Source organism: Hypanus sabinus, chromosome 5, assembly GCF_030144855.1.
Source record: "Hypanus sabinus isolate sHypSab1 chromosome 5, sHypSab1.hap1, whole genome shotgun sequence".
Lineage (NCBI taxonomy): Eukaryota > Metazoa > Chordata > Chondrichthyes > Myliobatiformes > Dasyatidae > Hypanus > Hypanus sabinus.
Genome location: NC_082710.1, coordinates 53059655 through 53082297, shown reverse-complemented (window position 1 = coordinate 53082297; position 22643 = coordinate 53059655). Strand labels below are relative to the sequence as shown.

At 40.6% G+C, this 22643-nt stretch overlaps 2 protein-coding genes across 3 annotated transcripts in view; both read right to left on the bottom strand.

The window, feature by feature from the left end:
* Positions 1–22643, bottom strand: part of kank1a (KN motif and ankyrin repeat domains 1a) — a 279556-nt gene that overhangs the window by 131118 nt on the left and 125795 nt on the right. The window lies entirely within an intron of this gene.
* On the bottom strand, positions 182–1517 carry LOC132393690 (general transcription factor II-I repeat domain-containing protein 2-like). Its single transcript, XM_059969094.1, has 2 exons — positions 443–1517; positions 182–357 (listed from the first exon to the last, which is right to left on the bottom strand). The coding sequence occupies exon 1, from the start codon at positions 1047–1049 to the stop codon at positions 447–449; it is 603 nt and encodes a 200-aa protein (XP_059825077.1). The 5' UTR covers positions 1050–1517; the 3' UTR covers positions 182–357; positions 443–446.

The following is a 22643-nucleotide window of genomic DNA, read 5'->3' as shown; positions in this document are numbered from 1 at the left end:
AAAGAGCCACTTGGACCCGTTTCCCACAGAAAAGAAAACACTGGGAGCCGCAAAACCCGTTTGACATTTAAAATGAAATAACACTGCATACAACGTTTTTTTTTGCCTTTATGCTATGCATAAACAAACTATAATGTGTTGCATTTATGAAATTGATGAACTCCTGCAGAGAAAACGAAATTACATTTCTGCATGCAACAAAAACATTTTGAACTCCGAAAAAAAGACGTTGGGTTGAAAGTTACTTTTAAGTAAAATATTCAATGTCTATTTGAGTCCTTCTTGTATTTATGAAAAACGCCGAACTTAAATTTTCCGCCAGCAGCAAACCAAAAATAACGTCAGCCAGCTGTCATCCTGAAAAATGAAAGGACTATTTCACTGAACAATGAAAAAATATGAATATAAGTAAAATAATAGGCAATTAAAATATTTATCATACTTGGTTAATGGGATTTCTGCTCCTGGACCTCAGCGCACAGCGTCTGCACATCAGGGCTGTATGATGTCACCTTCATCTTTACACAGGATCGCAAGCTGTCATCTGTGAGGTTTTCAATATCACTCCATTTGTGTTTCTGAGCAAGAACGGCCTTCTGACGGGCAACATCTTCAAGGTCTGCTGTCAAGCGTCTAAACTTGGACACCCATATGTCTTTGTCGGCTATGTCGGCCAGTTCCATCTCAAGATCAGGTTGACTCACACCTGCCAATGCAGTCGTATTCAGTAGGGAAGGATCGATGCTTAAGGGAGTGACCGGGAAGGATAATGTGTTTTTTTCCTCTCTGAACTCACAGAAGCGTTTCCCAAACGATGTTTGCATTGCGATGATTGCAGAATGTAAATACTCCGAAATTATCATGTCGTGACCTTGTTTGAACTCTCTCAAATTGGGGAAGTGAGACAAAGTGCCTTTCTGTAAATCTCTGGCAAGCACTGTCAACTTGCGCTCGAATGCCAAAACATCCTCCAACATGTGCAGGGCTGTACGTCCTTTCCCCTGAAGAGCTGTGTTCAGCGTGTTCAGGTGCGCTGTCATGTCTACCATGAAGTGTAGCTTTTCCAGCCACTCTGGCTGTTCCAGCTCAGGAAAGGTGAGCCCTTTGCTGCCCAGGAAAGTTTTCACTTCTTCCAGACACGCGACAAAGCGTTTCAGCACCTTCCGTCTGGACAGCCAGCGATAAAAACACGTTGTAGCGGTGTCAGTAAACTGCAGTCAAAGATAGCTTTATTCGAACTAAACAGCCTTGCTTTTCAGCTTCCCTCAACCCAGCCCCCATGGACGCAGATGCTGCAAAAGACGCGTACTCACAAACCCCCGTAGGCTATCTCCCTTAGCTGGAATGCTGGCTAATTGTGAGCCGTTTTATGATGTGGCAGGAAATGTGTCGCTACACTTAGGTTGTACAAGATCACCATAATTACATTTCAAAAGCTAACAAACTAACATAAAATACATTTTAATTAAATACTGACCAATTATTTCCCAAAGCCACAGGGAGCCGCAGCACAGAGGTGAAAGAGCCACAAATGGCTCGGGAGCCGCAGGTTGCCGACCCCCGAACTAGGCTGTCAAAGCTAATTGCTCCATTGTCTTTATATGGAACAGTTGAGCCAACGGTTGTTTGGTCATCAGAATGGATTCTCTGATGAAATTTTGCGCAACCTTCTCCAAAATGACTTTCAAGAAACACTCAACAATGAGAACCAAAATTTATACAAACATGCTGTAGCTGTTCTAATAAGCGTAGAAAAAAATCTAGGCATGCAGTTCATTGGTGAGAAAACTAGAGTGAATTGAAATATTGGCTTCAATGAAGAGACACAGTTGAGAGGTTTGGCAAAAGTTGTATTTCCAGTACAGAAAAGAACAGCAAACACATTGCTTCTAATTCTGAATGTAACAGGAATGCCTCACTAACTGAGGAGCTAAAACAAAAATAGTAGCCTTCAGAATTTGCTCAGATCAGATTTGCGCGTGGATATGATTAGTTACCCCGCCAAAGCAGAATGCAGAGCACATATCTTTTTATAGTCAATGTTTTCAAGTGGTCTGAAAATATCAGAACTCATCATTAATCCTTAAAGGGATATATAAGTGCATTTACTTTATTCAGGCCTATGAGGTATCAGAAGAAGAAGTTATAGAAAGACAAATAGGTTACTCACAAAATGATGCAATGTATTGGAATCAAGAGTTTCTCTCACTGTTGTCAACAACTACATTTTATACTCCGCAAGGATGTGAAAACTGGGAGGCATGAAATAACCACTTGTCCACTTTCTAGTTCAAGTTCAAATTTATTGCCATTTCAAGCTGCCAAATGAAACAATGTCCCTCCAGACCAAGGTGCGCAACACAGTACATGTAACTCATACAGGGAGTAATATTACCACAAATTAACAAATAATAAAGTGCATTTGCATCACAAGTTAAAAAGTAAACAGCATAATGCTACTGACGCTACTGTACCTGATGAGACCTGGATAGTGGCAGGGAGTTCAGTAGTCTCACAGCCTAGGGGTAAATGCTGCTTTCCATCCTAACAGTCCTTGTCCTAATGCTACAATGCCTCCTGCCTGATGGTAGAGAGTCAAAGAGATTTTTGGACGGATGGGAAGGATCTAGCCCCAAGTACTACATTTTTCCAAAGGTCACTAAACCTACTCAGCTTTATTTAATGGCTCTTCAGAGGAAGGAAACACTCTCTCATTCAAATGAGGTTTTTTTGCAGTTGCCTTTGAACCGTAGTACTCGGAATTGGAAGAGGTGACAGTCCAGTCAGTATCAGATGTTGTGTAAAAAAAACAACAGTCCTATCCATTTCGTAACTAAATTATCGGGTTTCGCTTAATCCATCTTTAATTGTTCTTTCCTCCTGAGTTGGGAAGCCAATAAAGTGCACACTCCCAAGGCTGCCTCCATTTTTACCAACTCAAAAATAAACTGTTACTCTACCTTTGTTATTTTTAACATGTTTTGGCTGCTGGATCCAGTGTCATCAGTACTAGGAACAAGAAATGCTTTGATAAACATGTTACCAAAATCTATCCATGGCATGTTAACTCCATCTTTTAAAGTTCCCTTTCCATTCATCAAGTGAAATTGCACAACAAAACTACAGTTTAATCTTTTCCATAAGCAAATTGACTAAATCCACTAGCAAAGCAAGTGAGTCCGAAAGTTTAAAGGTATATGGATAGAAAAAACTCATGAAAATCCCACAAGTTAACACCCAGAACCACTCTGAACCCAGGGGAAAAGTACTGATTACAAGCAAATGATTCAAAAGCATATTCACAGTCTTAAACTGAACAATCAGAGCCTTCCCCTTTATGATTTTGCATTATAATGCCCATGCAAAAAAGCATGCAAATACCCACTCATACATTTAAACAACACACAGAGAAAATGCTGGAGGAACTCAGGAGGCCAGGCAGCATAGAAACATAGAAAACCAACAGCACTATATGGGCCCTTTGGCCCACAAAGCTGTGCCGAACACGTCCCTACCTTAGAACTACCTAGACTTTACCCATAGCCCTCTATTTTTCTAAGCTCCATGTATCCACCCAGGAGCCTCTTAAAAGACCCTATCATTTCCACCTCCACCACTGTTGCCAGCAGCCCATTCCACGCACTCACGATTCTGCGTAAAAAACTTACCCGACAGCTCTGTACCTACTTCCAAGCACCTCAAAACTGTGCCCTCTATTGCTAGGCATTTCAGCCCTGGGAAAAAGCCTCTGACTATCCACACGATCAATGCCTCTCAACATCTTATACACCTCCAACCCTCCGTCCCTCCGAGGAGAAAAGGCCAAGTTCACTCAACCTATTCTCATAAGGCAAATATCCCCAATCCAGGCAACATCCTTGTAAATCTCCTAAATCTATGGAAAAAATAAACAGCTAAATTTCAGGCAAAGATCCTTCATCAGGACTAGAAAGGAAGAGGAGAATTCGGAGTAAGATGGTGGTGGGAGGGGAGATGGTGGTAGAGAGAGTTTACCTGTAGTAAACAAACTGTTCTGCCTCCAGAGGTGCTGTTCATTTTGTATGCAGTTAGTTTTGTACAAAACAAACTGCTCGTAATCTTTTTTCCCTCGCATCATTTCCTACAGAGGTTAATTCTGATTTCGACTTGAAGCACACAGAGTAGAAATCAACCATTTCCATCCACTATTTCCCATTAAAATAATAATATCTGAGAGTCACAGGCTTTCTTAATATTGGTAAACATTTTAATAAGTGTACTTTGAAGTATTAAGTTTATTGTTCATCGTTATTAAGCTATCGCCGCGCAACGAGTTCATTCCAGTCCACAGCACAGCTATAGAATATTGCACGTGTATATTACCTTGTTTAACATTATCGAGAGTAATTGATAATGATAATATTTTCAGGTGCACAATGATTCTGTATTGAATCCACTGCGTGTTTGTTTTAATTCCCTGCCAAGCTACATATGCAACAGCAGTAGAAACAATTGGGCACAATTGGAAAAAGTACTTTTAAAAACTTAAAGGCCTCAAAGAAAACCATTATACAGAGAACACAAATTGGAAGCATTGAAGAAAAAAAATCAAACAGGACTTGCTAAATGTTACATCTTCTGCATACTAATTACAAATTTAAATCAAAGTAAATTCTATCAAAGGACCGTAACCTTTCATTACCTCTCATCGGATTCAACGTCATTACTTGCACATCACTATGACAACGGAGTAAGTGATCCAGTTAAAAGCTAGAGCAGCGTTTGAAATGTAATTCTGTGCTATCAAGTGCAAGTCAAATTACTCAAATACAATCAAGCTCCTTGTATTTTATTTGAAGATAAAACCTGAGTTTAACAAGATAGCAAGTACCTAGGATGTGTACAAAAAGAAAACCAAATTTACATGCCTGGCTAACTTACAATAGCTATCAAAGAAGTCCTGGTTATACACGTGGTCAACAGGTCTAATGAGTGTGCACGGCTGCAACAGATGAACTGACAACTGAGCTCAGGTTAGCAGAAACACCTGCTCAACATGTAAATCCAACTGCACTGTCAACTCAAACAAGGGAGGCACATGTTCTAGAAATATTTCTGATATGCTATATAAAAATGGACAAAAGACAAGCTATAGTATTTAAGATGTTGATACTGCTCATTTCTATTGCTTGTGTGATTTGTTTTCTGTCCTTTCTATGTGGGCACTGGGGGTTGGTCTTATTTTTTTCTAATTTGGGTCATTTTGGTTTCGTCGCTTTGTGACTGTTAAGCAAACAAGTCTCAAGGTTGTGTAATATATAGATTCATTGATAATAAATGCACTTTGAATATTCAAATCTTTTTCCAGCTGCTACTACTGTCTTTCTACAAATACTCTTCTGTGGAATATGGACAGGTAGCTTTTTTGATTAACGTAATGCCAATAGCATGCATCTATACAACATCTTTGATGGAATGAAACATTCCAAAATGCTGAATGGGACATTATCAAACTAAAGATGGCAAAAAGGGTCAGGACTATCTGTCAAAAAAGCTTTGCCAATGGACGAGCAGTGATAAGGGCAAAGCCAGGTGAAATCATGAGGTCTTGGAGGTTGGCAGGTCGCCAGGAATGGGTGCGACTCAAGACTGTGCACTGTTTGCCAGGGAATGCAGTCGATGGCTCAAACTAAAAACAGTGATTGCAACCTGCCTGCCTAATGTTCACTTCGGAGGAACTGTATGCTCACCCTGTATTGGATGTTGGAGAATGTGATGTTAATCAGTTGAGATAACTTTTAGCAAGGTAGAATTAGGCATCATGGCAGTACACATAGATCATGGCATGGTTCCTCAATTATTTTCCTAATGGCATCATGTAACTGAAAAACAGGAGGGAAATCCTGGACAGAGTTTTGTACATTGAAGCACTAATGGAGCAGGAAGGAGGCCATTTGCTGCACATGACCAAGTAGAACAGAATGGATAAGTGAGACATTTAGTCATCATAAACTGATGCTTCTTCAATGTATTGTTTACATTGTTCTCTTAGCTCTTGCTTCATTTATTGCTTCCTGAAAGATCTCTCTTCCATGTTCTTCTCTTTTCCAGGCTATGCTTCCCAATTTATCGTCTCTTTAAAGTCAAAACGTTTACAGATCTATGAAAAATTTACTGCCATTTCACCATCCATTTAAAAAGTAACATTGATTACTAGTGACTAGTGTTTTAGCTAAATAAGCTCCAGTGCAAAAGTCATGACACAGGAGATTCTACCCATGTTGGAAATCTTGAGCAACACACACAAAATGCTGGAGGAACCCAGGAGGTCATGTCACATCGATGGAGGAAATAAACAGTCAGTGATCCTTCATCAGACCTCCTGGTTTCTGCCCACTTCCTTCTGTCCTGATGAAGGGTTTTGGCCCAAAAAATTGTTTATCCTTCTGCATAGATGCTGCCTGACCTGTTGAGTTTCTCCAGCATTTTATATGTGTTGCTCAAGATTTCCAGCACTTGAATTTGGGACTGCCTTGTTATCAAAAACTATTGGAGGAGGATACACAATGCCCTACAAGACATCTTTAAAAGTGAAATACCCTTAGAGAGCAAGACCATATATTTTGGATATGCACCTCAAGAATGGTTGAAAAGAGATAAATATTTAAAGAACATACTGTTGGTGGCTGGTAAAAAGACTCTTACTAGGAAATGGTTATCACAGGAGAGCCCAACTTTAAATACATGGATGGAAATTACAATGGACATTTACAAAATGGAGAAGATAACAGCATCTGTTAACCATAAGCTGGAACAATTTGATTCATGTTGGGAAAAATGGTTTAACTACATAATAACTCATAGGCCTGATTTTATTCTCACATATCAATGAATCTGTTGTAAAAAAAAATGATCACTCCCTACTTGTATATAGTTCTTTCATTTTGCTTGTTTTTTCTTTCCACTCTTTTCTATAAGTGTATACCTCAGATAAATACTTTGTGAAGATTTGTGATATATATGACTATATGATATATAGGTACAATGTCTGAAATACATCTTACGGAAATGTTTGTTTGATGATGAACTTCAATAAAAAAAATTACAAAAAAGAAAATCTAATTTCTTTGGGAAATACAAGATTTTATTTACACAGAAACATCTTCTGGAGAGTGAGTCTGAGAGCATCACATTCTCCAGAGACAATATTTTATAATTTTTTAAAATATCATTATAATAAATAACTACAATTGCAATGGCTAAAAATTACCTACTTAACATTAATATGTTGAATACACTTGCAGAATTGCATATTTGCAACGTTAGTGCATCCCAACTAGAAGAACTGCTTTGAATACTCAGTACTGATGACTCTTCTAAGCACAAACTACAATCAAAACATATCCCTTTTGGAAGTGTTGACGGGCGGCTCTTTGAATATGCAACTATCCAGAATATTAATTGCCAGAAGAGACCTGATCTGAACTATTGCTCAGGTTTATTTGTGAATACATACTGCAGCTCTTCCACTCAGGAAAACATAGATGCCTTCAAATTGAGTTAAGACTGTCCAATCAATCAGAAAGAGAAAGAAAAAAAATTGTTGTTGTCAAATCATTTTGTATTAGAAAACAGATACATAATGCACCCAAGAGAATGAATCTGTTGATTAATCAGGGTGTCAAAGTTTATGGGGATACGGCAGGAGAATGGGGTTGAGAAGGATAATAGATCATCCATGATGGAACGGCACAACAGACTCAATAGGCCAAAAGGCCAAACTCTGCTCCTAGGCCTTGTGATCTTGTAAATCCCTTATTGCATCATCATCAGGTTACACGTTACTCTAACCAGAAAGGTCTGGCTCCTTGATTCAGTCTGCGTAAACCTGATGTAGATAGATGCCCAGGTGTATTATAACCGTTTTCTAGAATGGGAAAATTCTTGTTTTGTGGCTGTACAGTACAAGACACAAAAATACAAATGCAGATACACACGTAGCAGTGACTTGAAAACAAACGAAACCAGAGAGATTGAGTACTGTATGACATGCTTCCAAATAGCCAAGTTCTAAGTTGGAAAAAACTTGTTCAATCCTTTATTACAAAACTAATAAAGACAAATGAGCTTATAGCGATAAAAAAGTAATAAAACCAAATTAGTGATATAGTGAACTAAGAGCAATTAGTCAAACACGAGAAAATCTGCAGATGCTGGAAATTCAAGCAACACACACAAAATGCTGGTGGAGCGCAGCAGGCCAGGCAGCATCTATAGGGGAAGCGCTGTCGACGTTTCGGGCCGAGACCCTTCGTCAGGGTCCAGCATTTTAAGAGTAATGAGTGTTCAAACTAGCGTGAGTAAGCAGTTAACAAAAAATATCATTGCTGGCTGCCTCTAACTCCCAACTAAAACTAAACTAAGATAAAGCATGAATATGTAACTATACTCATTTGCTTCTATCACAGCCCAATCCACATGACAAATGACCCATAATAGACATGCAACACAAAATACAATACAGACATGGCTCCTGCAACACGAATACTGCAAAAGAGCAACAAAGAGGTAGTGTTCATAGACCTTCAGAAATCTGATGGGAGAGGGAAAGAAGCTGCTTCTGATTCAACAAATGTGGATTTCAGGCTCTTGTATCTCCTTCTTAATCCGAGTAATGAGAAGAAGCGATGTCCTAGATGGACAAGATCCTCAATGACAGATTGTGCCTTCTTGAGGTAGCGCCTTTTAAAAATGTTGATGGTGGAGAGGCTTGTGCCTGTGTAGGAGCTGGCTGAGTCTACAACCCTACTGTCTCTTGTGATCCTGTGTGCTATAGGCTCCATACCAGGTCATGACACAACCAGTTGGAATGGTCTCCACTGCACATCTACAGAAATCTGAAAGAATTTTTGGTGATATATATTTCTTTCACAGCTGTACCAATGCATTGGGCACACGATAGATCCTCCAACACAGTGGCACCCAGGAAATGGAGATTGCTCATCCTTTCCAATGCTGAACTGTTGCATGTTCTCCCGACTGTCCTTCCAGAAGCCCACAATTAATTCCTTGGTCTTGCAGACATTGGGTAGGAGGTTGCTACTGCGACATGACTATACCAGCCAAAGCCAAATTTATTGGCATAAGCACAAATACAAGTATGAACTGGTGAAAAGTAAAACTTACCAGCGGTAGCACCTCAAGTTCATAGCATCATACAAGTAGCATTTACATGCCTTTTACAAGAAAATACGATAAGAGCAAAGTGGCCATAGTCTTGCTAAAATGCAGCGATGAGGGTTTTGTTGGCTGGTTCAGGAAACAAATGGTTGAAAGGAAGTACTGTGGCTGTTCTTGAGCCTGGGAGTGTGGGACTTCAGGCTACCCAAAAACAGATGGTGGCCATGTACATGGCACCAGGAGCAGATTACTCAGGCTAGATGACCCATTCAACAAAATCAAGGCTAATTTGTCTGTGATGCCAATGCCACGTTCCTACTTGCCTTCAGTAAACATTCACTCCCTTGGATGTCAACACTACCTACCAATGGCATCAGTATTCAAAAGACTCTGCTTCCACTAGCTTTTGAGGAAAGTAATTCCAAAGATTCAAGATCCTCTGGGGAAAAGAAATGATTCTTAATTCAGACAAATAAGTTACATTTTACAATTGTGACCCTCTTAGTTCTGGATTGTCCTACAAGAAACATCCTCTCTACCCTATCAAGACCCCTCAAGATCTTCTTCGTAGGAGTGCTAGGATGCCAGAGGACATTTCAAAGTGCTGTGCTTTCTGTTATACACATTCTTTGTACTATGTGAGCAAAATAGTTATTTAATGCAAGCAAATGTCCATGTGGAATTTTAAAACAAGTAGCCAGAAACCTGAATTAAATGTGAACATGGAGATATGGTTTTTAAAAGAGACAGCTAATTTCAATTCATCAGAGAATATAATCACATGCTTAGCAGAACATGGTCACAAGGTTTTAGAAAAATTCTTGATTTCCAAATTCTCATGCCAATATTCTGCATTGCTGCCAAAATCAGCACTTCATTTCAAATAGACAAAACAATATGTCACTTAGTATCAAAAGTGTTTTCTCACGAGGGGGGTAGCCAGTGAACAAGCAGCAAAGAAATTTACAACCAGCAGTCATTCTGCAGCCGCTGCAGGGACAACCCTCACGTGGAGCAGCCAAGTGGGTGTGTTATTAAAGCCCTCAGACACAGTCAGGAAAACTACAAATGTTCAACCATCTTAACAAGAGAATTAGACCCAGAGTTTAACATTTGTTTAACATTTCATTTAATAAGCCCTAGCAGTGAACACTTGCAGAAATATAAGTACCTTGATTGTATAACAAAGCCTCTTCTTAAAAGACCCCTCCACCAATGGATAGCTCCTTGATATCCTGCGAGAAGTACCTCACACTGGAGTCCTCACCTGATAGTGGTATTCATATTTCTACTGTCTTCCCTGTAAACCTTCCTATGTACTTTCTCCTGCATTTGTTATTATATGAAGACTATAACTCTAGAGTACTGGGTATGCCAAAAGTTCTGTGCAATGCAGAAAGCTCGTGCTGCATTTGTCTAGACAACCACCTTCAGCTCATCAATGCATTTCCCTCCATCAAAAGTGACAGTGTATACTGATGATCAACTATTTCAGTTCTGTTATTTCTCTGATAATTAAGCTATTCATATTAACATGCATGAACATGAACTGCAAGTGGCAAGTAGCATTTATGCTACATAGTGAAAAAATTAAATGCTGGAAGAGGTTTAGAGAACCACATTACTTAAGTGTGGGGGTGGCTTATGATAATAACAGCATCCTGTTATCTGCTGTAGATTCGAAACTGGGTAGATGCAGTAAAAGCACTTCACCTGTGGGAGAAGAATGAGGGGTCACTGCTCAAATGCAAGGCATTGCTCATTATTTACTTATTGTGATAAAATACAGAATAGGCCCCTCCTCCCTTTTCAAGCCACATCACCCAGCAACCCCTGATTTAACCCTAGCCTATTCAAGGGACAATTCACAATGACCAATTCTCCATTAACTGGTACAGGTGTCCCTCGTTTTTCGAATATTTGCTTTACATCAGCTTGCTGTTACTAAAGACCTACATTAGTTACCTGTTTTCGCTAACAGGTGTTTTCACTATTACGAAAAAAGGCAGCGCATGAAAAAGGCAGCGCGTGGAAAAAAAGCAGCGTGTGAAAAAAAACAGCATGCACCGAGCAGCCGAGCTCCTCCCCTGGAACTGCATTCTAGCCGGCATTGCTCAAACACGTGTCTGTGAGCATCTGTGCTTTATCTCAATTTATTTTGTGCATCTGTTAGCAAGATGAGTTCTAAGGTATCGGAAAACCCTAAAAGAGCTCGTAAGGGTGTTACACTTAGCGTGAAACTAGACATAATAAAACGCTTTGATCGTGGTGAACAAAGTAAGGATACAGTGAGTTGGGCTAAGGGTTTGTGGAAGCTGACGAAGATGATGTTGAAGAGGCTTTGGCATCCCATGACCAAGAACTGAGAGATGAAGAGCTGATGAAGAGGAAAGGATAACAATTGAAGCCGAACGCAGTAGCCAACAGCCCAAAAGTGAAGACGTCCAGGAACTGAAAGTGAAGCAATTGCGTGAGATTTTCGCTGCAATTGACAATGCTGCAATGATTGCAGAAAAGTATGACTTTAATTTTGAAAGGGTACGTAGGTTTAGGGCAGGTTTGCAGGATGGTTTGAGTGCTTACAAAGAACTGTGTGATAGAAAATTTCGCAAGGCTACGCAGTCAAGCACATTGTCGTTTTTCAAGCCTTCCACATCAGTCACAGCAGACGACAAAACTCGACCTTCGACATTGAGGCAGCCAGACATAGAAGGTGACCTGCCTGCCCTGATGGAAACAGATGACAATGAGATGACGCCCTGGTGTCCCACCACCCCAACCTCCGACGACTCCGCCTAACACACCATCATCAGTGTCCTCACTGTCTTCCCGATTCTGGTAAGTCAAACTACACTGGGCATACATTATTTCTACTTCACATAGGTTGTGTAATTTTATGTGTTATTCGGAAGCTTCATAGCTTAAAGTTTACTGGAAAGAGTGTTTCTGCCGGGAGCGCTTGCTCCATGTGTTCTTGCCGTGAGTGCTGCTGAGAGCCCTTGTGTGAAATTTTCTCTGCAGTGGACAGTGCTGTAATAATTGTAGAAAAGTATTCCTACATTATATAGGCTGTGTATTTATCAGATCATTCCTGCTTTTACTATATGTTTCTGTTATTTTAGGTTTTATGTGTTATTTGGCATGATTTGGTAGGTGATTTTTTGGGTCTGCAAATGCTCTCAAATTTTTCCCATATAAATAAATGGTAATTGCTAATTGCTTCTTCACTTTACGACATTCCGGCTTACAAACCGTTTCACAGGAACGCTCCACCTTCGAATAGCGGGGGGAAACCTGTACATCGTTCAACTGCAGGAGGAAACCCACAGATTCCATGGTGAGGACCGTGGTACCCCATGAGAGAGAGCTGCAATCATCTCTCCCCCTTCTTTTTTTACTGGCCTTCTCCCCTATATCGTTCAGTCCTGATGAACAGTTTCAACCCAAAATGTCCGTTGTCCATTTCCCTCAGTAATGTTGTGATGGCTCCTCCAGCAGATGGATTCTTTTTGCTTCAGATTCCAGCATCTGCAGTTTCTCATGCCTCCAGAATACATCACTTAGCCAAGCCATGATTTATGTTTTGGATGCAGAAATTAAAAAGTATTTTTACTTCCCAAATCTTGCATTAGAACCACGTGAAAATCATTAAAATCTTTGCTGTTCTCTTCTGTTACTTTGTTCAACTGAATTATCATGCTAATTATAGTTTTATCTTCAGTTTAGAGTATAATTATTTAATTACCAAGTCAGACAACCTTATGTAGTCTTGTGCACAATAGGATATAACAACTTCATAAAACTAACCTAGTAACAAACAATTTCACACATGCAATTAGACAAGCCAGAGGAAAAAAAACTCAATGTTTTAACTTTAATAGTTATAAAGCAAGGAAACTGTTGACCCTATATATTTTACAAAGTAAAGAAAGCTCAGCAACACCTGTTTTTTGAGGCCGAAGACAGTTGTCCTTTGCACATCCATATTCTCATCATTTTACAGATGTACAGAAGAGAGCACCCTGACAAGCCGCATCAATGCCTAGTACTGAAACTGTACTGCAGTGGACAGAGAGGTTCTCCATTAGTAGTCAAAACTGGCCAACGCGTTGGCCTGTCCACCATCAAGGACACGTATACAGAAAGGCGCTGGAGCCCACCCACCCTGCTCATGGACTGTTTGTCACACTCCTGTCAGGGAGAAAGCTACATAGCATCCATACCAGGACCACCAGAAACAAAAAGTTACTTTCCCCATGCAGTAAGGCTGATCAACACCTCCACCACTACTTTTTTATTTCATGTCAGTCACCTTATGTAAAATCTAGCATCACTTTATGTACATAAAATGTATATAAGCTATCTTATGTATTAATTTTGTTTTATTGTTCTTTATCTTGTGTTTGTGCTGTGCTACGTCATATCCGGAGTAACAATTATTTTGTTCTCCTTTATACCTGCATAGAGGAAAGGATGTTGAACAAGCTAGAATAACTTTTACTGAGAAAATCAGCTGACGAAGCAGTTATGAGAAAGTTACAGTCCATTTAAAATATCAGATTTCTTTGATCTGTCATAGAGCAAATTGGCAAGTCAGACAGTGTGTGTTCTCGATGTGACTTTGATAAGCATTCATTGTTGCAGAAGGTCAGAACAGGACAAATCCTTCTTGAAATTCTGTTCATGGGCCCAGCCTAGATAAAACCCACATACCCTTTAAATTCAATACCGAGATTAATACCAGCAACGACAAACAGCTATGAATTTAAAACTGTGATCGGCATCTCCCTGAAACCACACCAGAACAGTCCAAAGCCACTGGCACAAGATGAAAGCATGCTCCTTATTAAATACAGCAAAAATTGAGTTATCTGGTACCATTATTCACTCAGATCAAACATTGGCTTTCATGGTGCACCATATATGACAATTCTCTATCAACATGAATGATATTTGAAGATTGCTCCATAACAAAGAAACTAAAAACCACAAAGTATAAAACAAATTACTGTTGGAATGTGTCTTGCTTTCCACAGTCCTAAACAGTTACTGTCAAAAAAAAGTTGTATCCAACAAATTTGACAGACTTCATTAAAACAAAGTTAGTCATACAATGGTATACCTCAATTTTCAGGGAATCTTTGAAATTCTTCACTATGTAATTTTACAAAATTGTTAGAAAGATTGAATTGAATTGACTTTATTACTTACATCCTTCATATACGTGAGTAAAATTCTTTGTTACGTCTCCAACTAAATGTGCACTGTGCAACAATAGTAACTTATAATAAATATTATGTACAACAGGATAGTCAATATAACATAGAAATATAGTTGCGTCAGCATGAATTAATCAGTCTGATGGCCTGATAGAAGAATCTGGCCTGGAGCCCATTGGCCCTGACTTTAATGCTGTGTTACAGTTTCCCAGTTGGTAGCAGCTGGAACAGTTTGCAGTTGGGGTGACAGATCCCTAATGATCCTTTGGAACTTTTTTTACGCATCTGTCTTTGTAAATGTCCTGAATAGTGGGAAGTTCACATCTACAGATGTGCTGGGCTGTCCGCACCATTCTCTGCAGCGTCCTGCGATTGAGGGAGGTACATTTCCCAGTGATGCAGTCAGTCAGGATGCTCTCAATTGTGCCCCTATAGAAAGTTATTAGAATCTGGGGGGCCATCCCAAACTTCTTCAACCATCTGATGTGAAAGAGGCACTGTTGTGCCTTTTTCACCATACAGCCAGAATGTACAGACCACGTGAGATCCTCGGTGATGTTTATGCTGAGGAACTTAAAGCTGTTCACTCTCTCAACCTCAGATCCATTGATGTCTATAGGGGTTAGCCTGTCTCCATTCCTCCTGTAGTCCACAACCAGCTCCTTTGCTTTTGCGATGTTGAGGGAGGTTGTTTTCTTGACACCACTGTGTCAGGGTGATGACTTCTTCATTGTAGGCTGCCTCATTATTACATGAGATCAGGCCAATCAGTGTAGTGTCGTCAGCAAATTTAATTAGCAGATCGGAGATGCGTGTGGCGACACGAGGGGCACCTTTGTTGAGGGTCAGAGGGGCAGAGGTGAGGGTGCCCACTCTTGCCACCTGCTGGCAATCTGACAGGAAATCCAGGATCCAGCTATACAAGGCAGGGTGAAGGCCGAGGTCTCTGACCTTCTTGCTGAGCCTGAAGGGAATTATGGTGTTGAATGCTGAACTGTAGCCCAAGAACAGCATTTATGAAAAGAAATTTACTACTGCACTTTGGATGAGATTTTCTTTTTGTCTCCACCCTAAAATTAAGCATATTGGCAAAATACGTCATCATCTAATGCATACTACATGATAGCACAAAAACCATGATCCTAACCACTGGGTACCCAATGAGAGACAAACTCAGTGCCAGCGTCAACAGCGTGATGAAATTTTTCCTCCAAATCTTTCTCCGCACAAGGTTTTCATCTCACCTCTCACAAGCTTCCCACTGGAGTATAGCTGATATACAGGACTAATGGTGAACTATCAAGTCAGTTTCACCACCACAGAGCCAAGAACTCACCGCCTTCCTAGAGTCAAACTGTGATCTGAAGAGCCAATAGTTGGTACACAGGGAAGCTGAACTAAAGGCACTTTATTCACTGAAGCATAAAAAAGATGAATCTTACATTGAAGATCTACAAAAGTCCTTGAACAATCTGCTCACTGGGCTTGAAAAATTACAGATCTATTGCCAGTCCCTGGAAAATATGAACAACCTCCCATATCTCAGTTGTAACCCCTCAGTAATCGTATCTGGCACGTGACAGGTAGGGTGGTGTGGAAAGAGAAAGTTTTCATTTTGTATCCATTTTTTAAACGTGACTAGGGACTAAGTGATGATCCCAACTGGGATTTGGACAGAAAATCTTTGCAGTAGGTGGGAACTTGATTATTATGTGTTCTTTCCCTGTTGTGATGCAGGAACATGTCTCATCTCATCCTCAAAATCTTTTGCAAAGATCTTTAGTGGTATTGTTCCAGGGCTTTCAGGTGACTACTGTAGGTGGTCCAGGATTCAGCTCCATAAAGTAATGTAGGAAGAACGACTGCTCTACAGACCAAAAGATTTGTTTGGACTTGTAGGTCATGGTCTTCAAAGATTCGTTTCCTTAATCTTGCATAGGATCCACTAGCCCTACTCCGGCAGTTATTGATCTCTGAGTCAATACACGCTTTTGACAAGAAAATGCTGCCAAGGTAGGGAAAGAGGTCTATATTTTCAAGGGCAATATCATGAACTTTTAATGGAGGGCTGAATAAACGGCTGGTTGGGCAATGGCTTCACACTGCTTCAGCAGTGTGTTCTTTTAAAAAATATGTTGAAAACAAGACCCAAGGCCTTATACACCATACAAAGGCATTCAGGATACAACAGAGGTCTTCTTCAGAGTGTGCTGCGATGGTGTTGTTATCTGCTTACTGAAGCTGCATGAAAGTGGTGGTAATAATCGTGCTCTTGGCCTTGAATCGGTCGAGGTTGAAAGCTCGTTGTCCATTCTGTACACAATTGAGATGGTCTTGGCCAAATGGTGGTGGCAAATTATGCAGCCCTGTTTGTCTCCTGCCTTAGCAGTGTAAGGTTCAGATTTAACATCACTATTGCTGGATACCATCATGCAGTAGCTTCAGTATTCATAAGTACTTGTCATGGCAGCCATGTCTTGATAGTATACAGCAGAGAGTGTGGTGGTCTACTGTATCAAATGCCCTTGACAGCCAAGTGTAAGGGATGCCTTTGCTACAGCATTTTTCATGTAATTGGCATGCTATGAAGATCATATCTGCAATAACTCCAGGTGGGCAGAAACCACACCGTGATTCAGGGAGTGCTTCTTCAGATAGTGGAAGGAGTCGGTCGACAGGGATACAGGCTATCACTTTACCTGTTGTTGACAGGAGGGAGATGCCTCTATAATTGCCACAATCTGCCTTGTCCCCTTTCTGGAATATAGTTACTATTAGAACATCCCTGAGCTCTGAGGGTAGTTATTCCTTTTCCCCAGATTTCCAGAGCAGAGTGTGTCATGCAGCACACGAGTGCTGGACCACCTTCTTTGTGGATCTCTACAGGGATCTCATTAGGGCCAATGGATTAGCTGCTTTTCAGGCTCCAGATGGCATCATGGACCCCCTTCATACTGGGGGGTGCCCCCATGCCTTCTCTGAGAACTTGGTTAGTAACCTGCTTCAGCAGTGCTGTCGTGCTTAAGAAGTTCATGAATGTGTTCCCTCCATTGATCATTGATATCCTTCCTATCCTTTGAGCTGCAATATTAGTATTGAAATGTCCTGGCACAAAACATTGACTGTTCATTTCTCTGCATGGATGCTACCTGACCTGAATTCATCCAGCATTGTTTGATCCATATTTCCAGCATCTCCAGACTCTGGTGACTACAACTGCAGTGGTGAGCATGAATATAAATGTAATTCTGTCTTGGCTGGTAATAAGTATCAATCCTCTTGTCCACATGAACTGAATGTGGTTAACTGATTGATCAATTTTCATAATTCAAGAATGCTTGCTTCAAATGATAGCAGTCATATTCTTCTTGTGCTCACGTGCCCAGTGAGAACAGCAAGTTAATTGTTGCAGACAAGGATGCATTTTCAAAAGGAATCCTCCTGTCACAGCAAAATATTTTGGGCAGTGGATTGCAAATTGCTTTCTCATTAGTTGCACACAAATGTTAGCTTCAAATATACTATTTTTCTCAGATTCCACAGAATTAACAGTTCAAGGTAAATTTATTTTCGAAATACATATATGAGATTCATTTATTTTGCAGGTAATTCACAGAAGCTACAAGGAAATACAATATAATCAACGAAAAACTAAAGAAAGATAAAAAAAATACAATGTGCAAATACAAAAAAAAACCCACTCATAATACTGAGAATACGAGTAATGGATTCCTTGAAAGTGAGTCTATAGGTTGTGGAAACAGTTCAATGTTGAGGTGAGTGAAGTTATCCACGTTGGTTCAGGAGCCTGATGGTTGAAGGATTATAATGGTATGGAACATACCCTGCACTTCCCAATGGCAACAGTGAGAAGGGAGTATGGTGTGGATGGCAAGGGGTCCTTGATGATGCAATGCTGCTTTCTTGTGGCAGTGATCCTTGTAAACGTCCTCAACGCTGGGAAGGACCTTTCTTGTGATGAACTAGATTGTATCCACTACAACACGACACTAGAAGTTCATCTAGGCCATCTGGCCTTGGGTGGGGAACCATATCAACTAGATTTCCAACCTGTATTCACTTTGCAAAGATAGGTAGATACTTGTGGAATGCAATACTGACTCTTGTTTTGAAAACAACACAATAGCCAATCACAGGGTTTCCTAATTTGGGGTCCATAGAACCCTTGGCATAAAAAAAGTTGGCAACCCCAGCCCTATCAGGATACAAATGAAAGTTTGACACTGAGATTCTGTACCCCCCCCCCCCCAAAGCGAACTGGAGATACAGGAATTGTCACATTTTGCTGGTGCCACTGTCTTTCCAAATGCAAACTGGAACACAATGAAGATCTCAGACAAACAGCTCAATGCCATAGTCAGTTCAAGTCCAACTGGGTTACTGCCCAAAATGGCCAAGCAAAGAGAATAAAAGTCCCTATATTGGGTGCAAATTGTCGATCTTATTTACAGTCACAGGAAAAATGCATGGACCATGTGATTCTATTAATACTTACAAAAATTTCAAAGATTTTAATCAATTTTGTGCACACAGTAACCAAAGCTGAGCTTTATGCCAGATGGTTATTAACCAAATAGAAAGCTGAAAACACACACAAAATGCTGGTGGAACAGCCCTTCGTCAGGACGAAGGGTCTCGGCCCGAAACGTCGACAGTGCTTCTCCTTATAGATGCTGCCTGACCTGCTGTGTTCCACCAGCATTCTGTGTGTGTTGTTTGAATTTCCAGCATCTGCAGATTTCCTCAAGAAAGCTGAAAAAGTGTTTCACTCTCGTTCTCCCTACTCACTTCCATAACAATCTTAAAATAGAATCCAAGCTCTTGGTTACATTCAAAATATTCACAGTTCTAGCTTGTATCCAGAATTTAATTCTTCCTTAACTCCCAGGGGCATCTTTCCATTTCAGAATTACGGCTGCCCATCCTGTCCTATTGGCAAATCAAGGAAGATTTTAAATTATTAACAAGAAAACTGTGATCTACACTTCTCTGCCACATCAGCCAAAAAACTGTCCTGCCAGCAATGACTCAGCTGTGCAGCTTGTCAAGTGACAGTAAGGATTCTGCAGATGGAATTCAATCTGGAAAAGTGTGAAAAGATACACTTTGGAAAGTTGAACTTTAAAGCAGCACAGGGGTTAATGGCAGGATTCCTCAGTATGGAAGAACAGAGGGACCTTGGTGCTCACATCCATAGATCTCTCAAAGTTGCTGCACACGTTGGTTAAAAAGGTGTTTGGTGTGTTGGCCTTCATTAGTCATGGAATTGAGTTCAAGAGCTATGAGATAATGTTGCTCTATTAAACTCTGGTTAGCCCACACTCGGAGTGCCGCATTCAATTCTGGTCACCTCATTATGAGAACATAAAAACTTTAGGGAGGGTGCAAAGGAGATCCACCAGGACGATGCTTGGATTAGAAAGCATGGCTTATGAGGATAGGTGATCAAATTAGCTTTCTCTTTGCAACAAAGAGGGATGAAGGGTGAATTGATAGGTACAGAAAATAAGAGGCATACACAGAGTGGACAGCCAGAAACCTCCCCCCTCCCACAGTTCAGAAATGGTTAATACAAGGGGGCACAACTTTAAGGTGATTGGAGGAAAGTACAGGGGTGATGTCACAGAGATGTACACAGAGAACAGTGGGTGTGTGCAATGTGCTGCCAGGGGTGTGGGTGTTGGCAGAGGCAGATACATTAGGAACACTTAGAGACTCCTAGATAGCCCTCTATTTTTCTTTAATCCAAGTGCCTATGTGGGAGGGGAGAATTAGATTAATCTTGGAGTAGGTAAAATGTTCGCACATAATGGGCTGAAGGGCCTGTAAAGTGCTGTAATTTTCTATGCTCTACGTACACTCTTATCAGAGAAAAAAAAAATTATTTGCTACCAGGTACAAGTTTGAGGTTTAAAACAAAAAGTAAATTGACCTTTAGTTGGCCCAAAAATAGCTTGATAAAAATCAAAGTGTGTGTGCTCCATTTATATGTTTACAGGAAGCAGTCAACTCCCAAAGTTACTTTTTTTTCCAGAAAAAAAATTGGGCATCACATAATTTAAGTAAAATGAAAGTGGAAATTTTGAATAAAGTATTTATAAAACCAAAACAATTGGCACACCATCATTTAATGATCAAATACATGGGCAGAATATAGGTGCAGAAAATTATTCTGTCAGATTCTCAAAGCAGGCTGAATTCTGCATTTGCTACAATAGCAAAAATCATATCAGCAACTTTGCAAAGCTATCAACAATTTTAGTTCTGCTGCATAAGGTGAGGAATACTAAACCACAATCACTGCTTGGCAAACTCTTTGCCAATTTCTTCATACGTTTCTATATATTGGATTTTTACAATAATGTATTTGTTACCTTATGCCACATCTTCAGTGTTCTACAATATTTTTTAAACTAAATATTCTTTTCCCCTTTCTTAGCAGTGACAATGCTTTTTGGTACACCTGACTACTGTGAAGTTTGATGGCATCAAAAGGTGTTGAATACCAGGGGTCTCCTTTGAACCAATACCAAACAGCAATCAGAACTAAGAAAGTTTACTTCATAGCTGGAAAAAGAGGAACTGTAAAATTAAAGCAATTGCTACCAATTACATCGTTTAATAGTCACTTAAAAAGATCTGCAACTAAGATCTCACCAGAATATGCAATGCATTTAAATAACAAACATTTATGTATTTTGCTTTTCAACCTTAATGTGATTAACTGGCATTGAAACCCAACAGAAAATCTGGCACTGACACAAAAATCAATGTATTTCACATATGTATTCCATACTTATAGCATTCCCCAGGGCAACACAGCCCAAGTTAAAATACAAGCTCACCACATAATTTAGGCTTCTGATAAGAACATTTATTCCCATTGCAACATGTCAGCCTCCAGTACTGCAACAATGAGGGGACCATTGAGTTGAAGGAAAAACACCTCCTATTCCATCTGGGTAGTCTTCAACTTGATGGCATGAACGTAATTTTCTCCAACTTGTGGTCACTTTGCTCCCACTCCCCCTTCACTCTTTTACTGTCTACCATCCAGTACTCCCAGTGAGGCCTCCTCAACATGGTGCGGCCCAACATGCATTGGGGAACCGCTTTGTCCATCTGTAAAAAGCAGAATTTGCCAGTGGCCAACCATTTCAATTCCAGTGCCCATTCCCAGTTGATGTGCTGGTCCACGGCCTGCTTGGCTGCCATGATGAGGCCACTCTCAGGTTGGAGGATGGAAGAACGTCTCCTTATATTCCATCTGGGTAGCCTCCAACCTGGTGGCACGAACACTGCTTTAGCCCAGTAATTTCCCCCCTCCCCTCTTCGTCATTTCTCCCATCTGTCTTCTCTTACCTCTTTGCCACAACTGCCTGTCACCTCACCCGGAGCCGCCCCTCCTCCTCCTCCTTCCCTTTCTTCCATAGTACACTCCTCTTTCCCATCAGGTCCCTTCTTCAACTCTTTACCTTTTCCACCTATCCCCTTCGAGCTTCTTACTTCATCGCCACTCCTCCATCACCTTCTAAGCTTGTACTCCTTCCCTCCTCCCACCTTCTCATTCTGTCTTCTTTGCCCTTCCTTTAAATTCCCGGTGAAGGGGCTCAGCCCAAAACATCGACTGTTTATTCATTTCTATGGATGCTGCCTGCCCTGCTGAGTTCCTCCAGAATTGTGTGGAGTGCTCTGGATTTCCAGCATCTGCAGAATCGCCTGTTTAAAATTATCCATAATATTGAGGGACTGTCAAACGCAACATTGGCGTAAGTATTTTTCTCCAGCCATCTGTTCCTACCTCCCCAGGCCACCAGCAATCCCAAGCCACTGCCTAATCAAATAATGCGTAGGAAAGCTCATTTCTCACCATCTCTTTACAGCTGCCAGTCTTAGAGTGAGTGTGTGCACCTCTGCAGGTGCAACAGCACACTTCATTAATTTTGTCATTACTGAGTCATGACATCATGCACAAATGGCCCTATTATCTCTGTAATGACAGACATGATGACATCACAACACCCTGCCCGCATCAGAAGCAGCATCACCCATTAACCATATAACATATAACCATATAACAATTACAGCACAGAAACAGGCCATCTCGGCCCTTCTAGTCCGTGCCGAATGCTTACTCTCACCTAGTCCCACCAACCTGCACAGCCCATAACCCCTGCATTCCTTTCCCGTCCATATTGCAAAGTTCACTTCCAGAACTGCCCAGCTTGTTTCCTATTGCTTTTG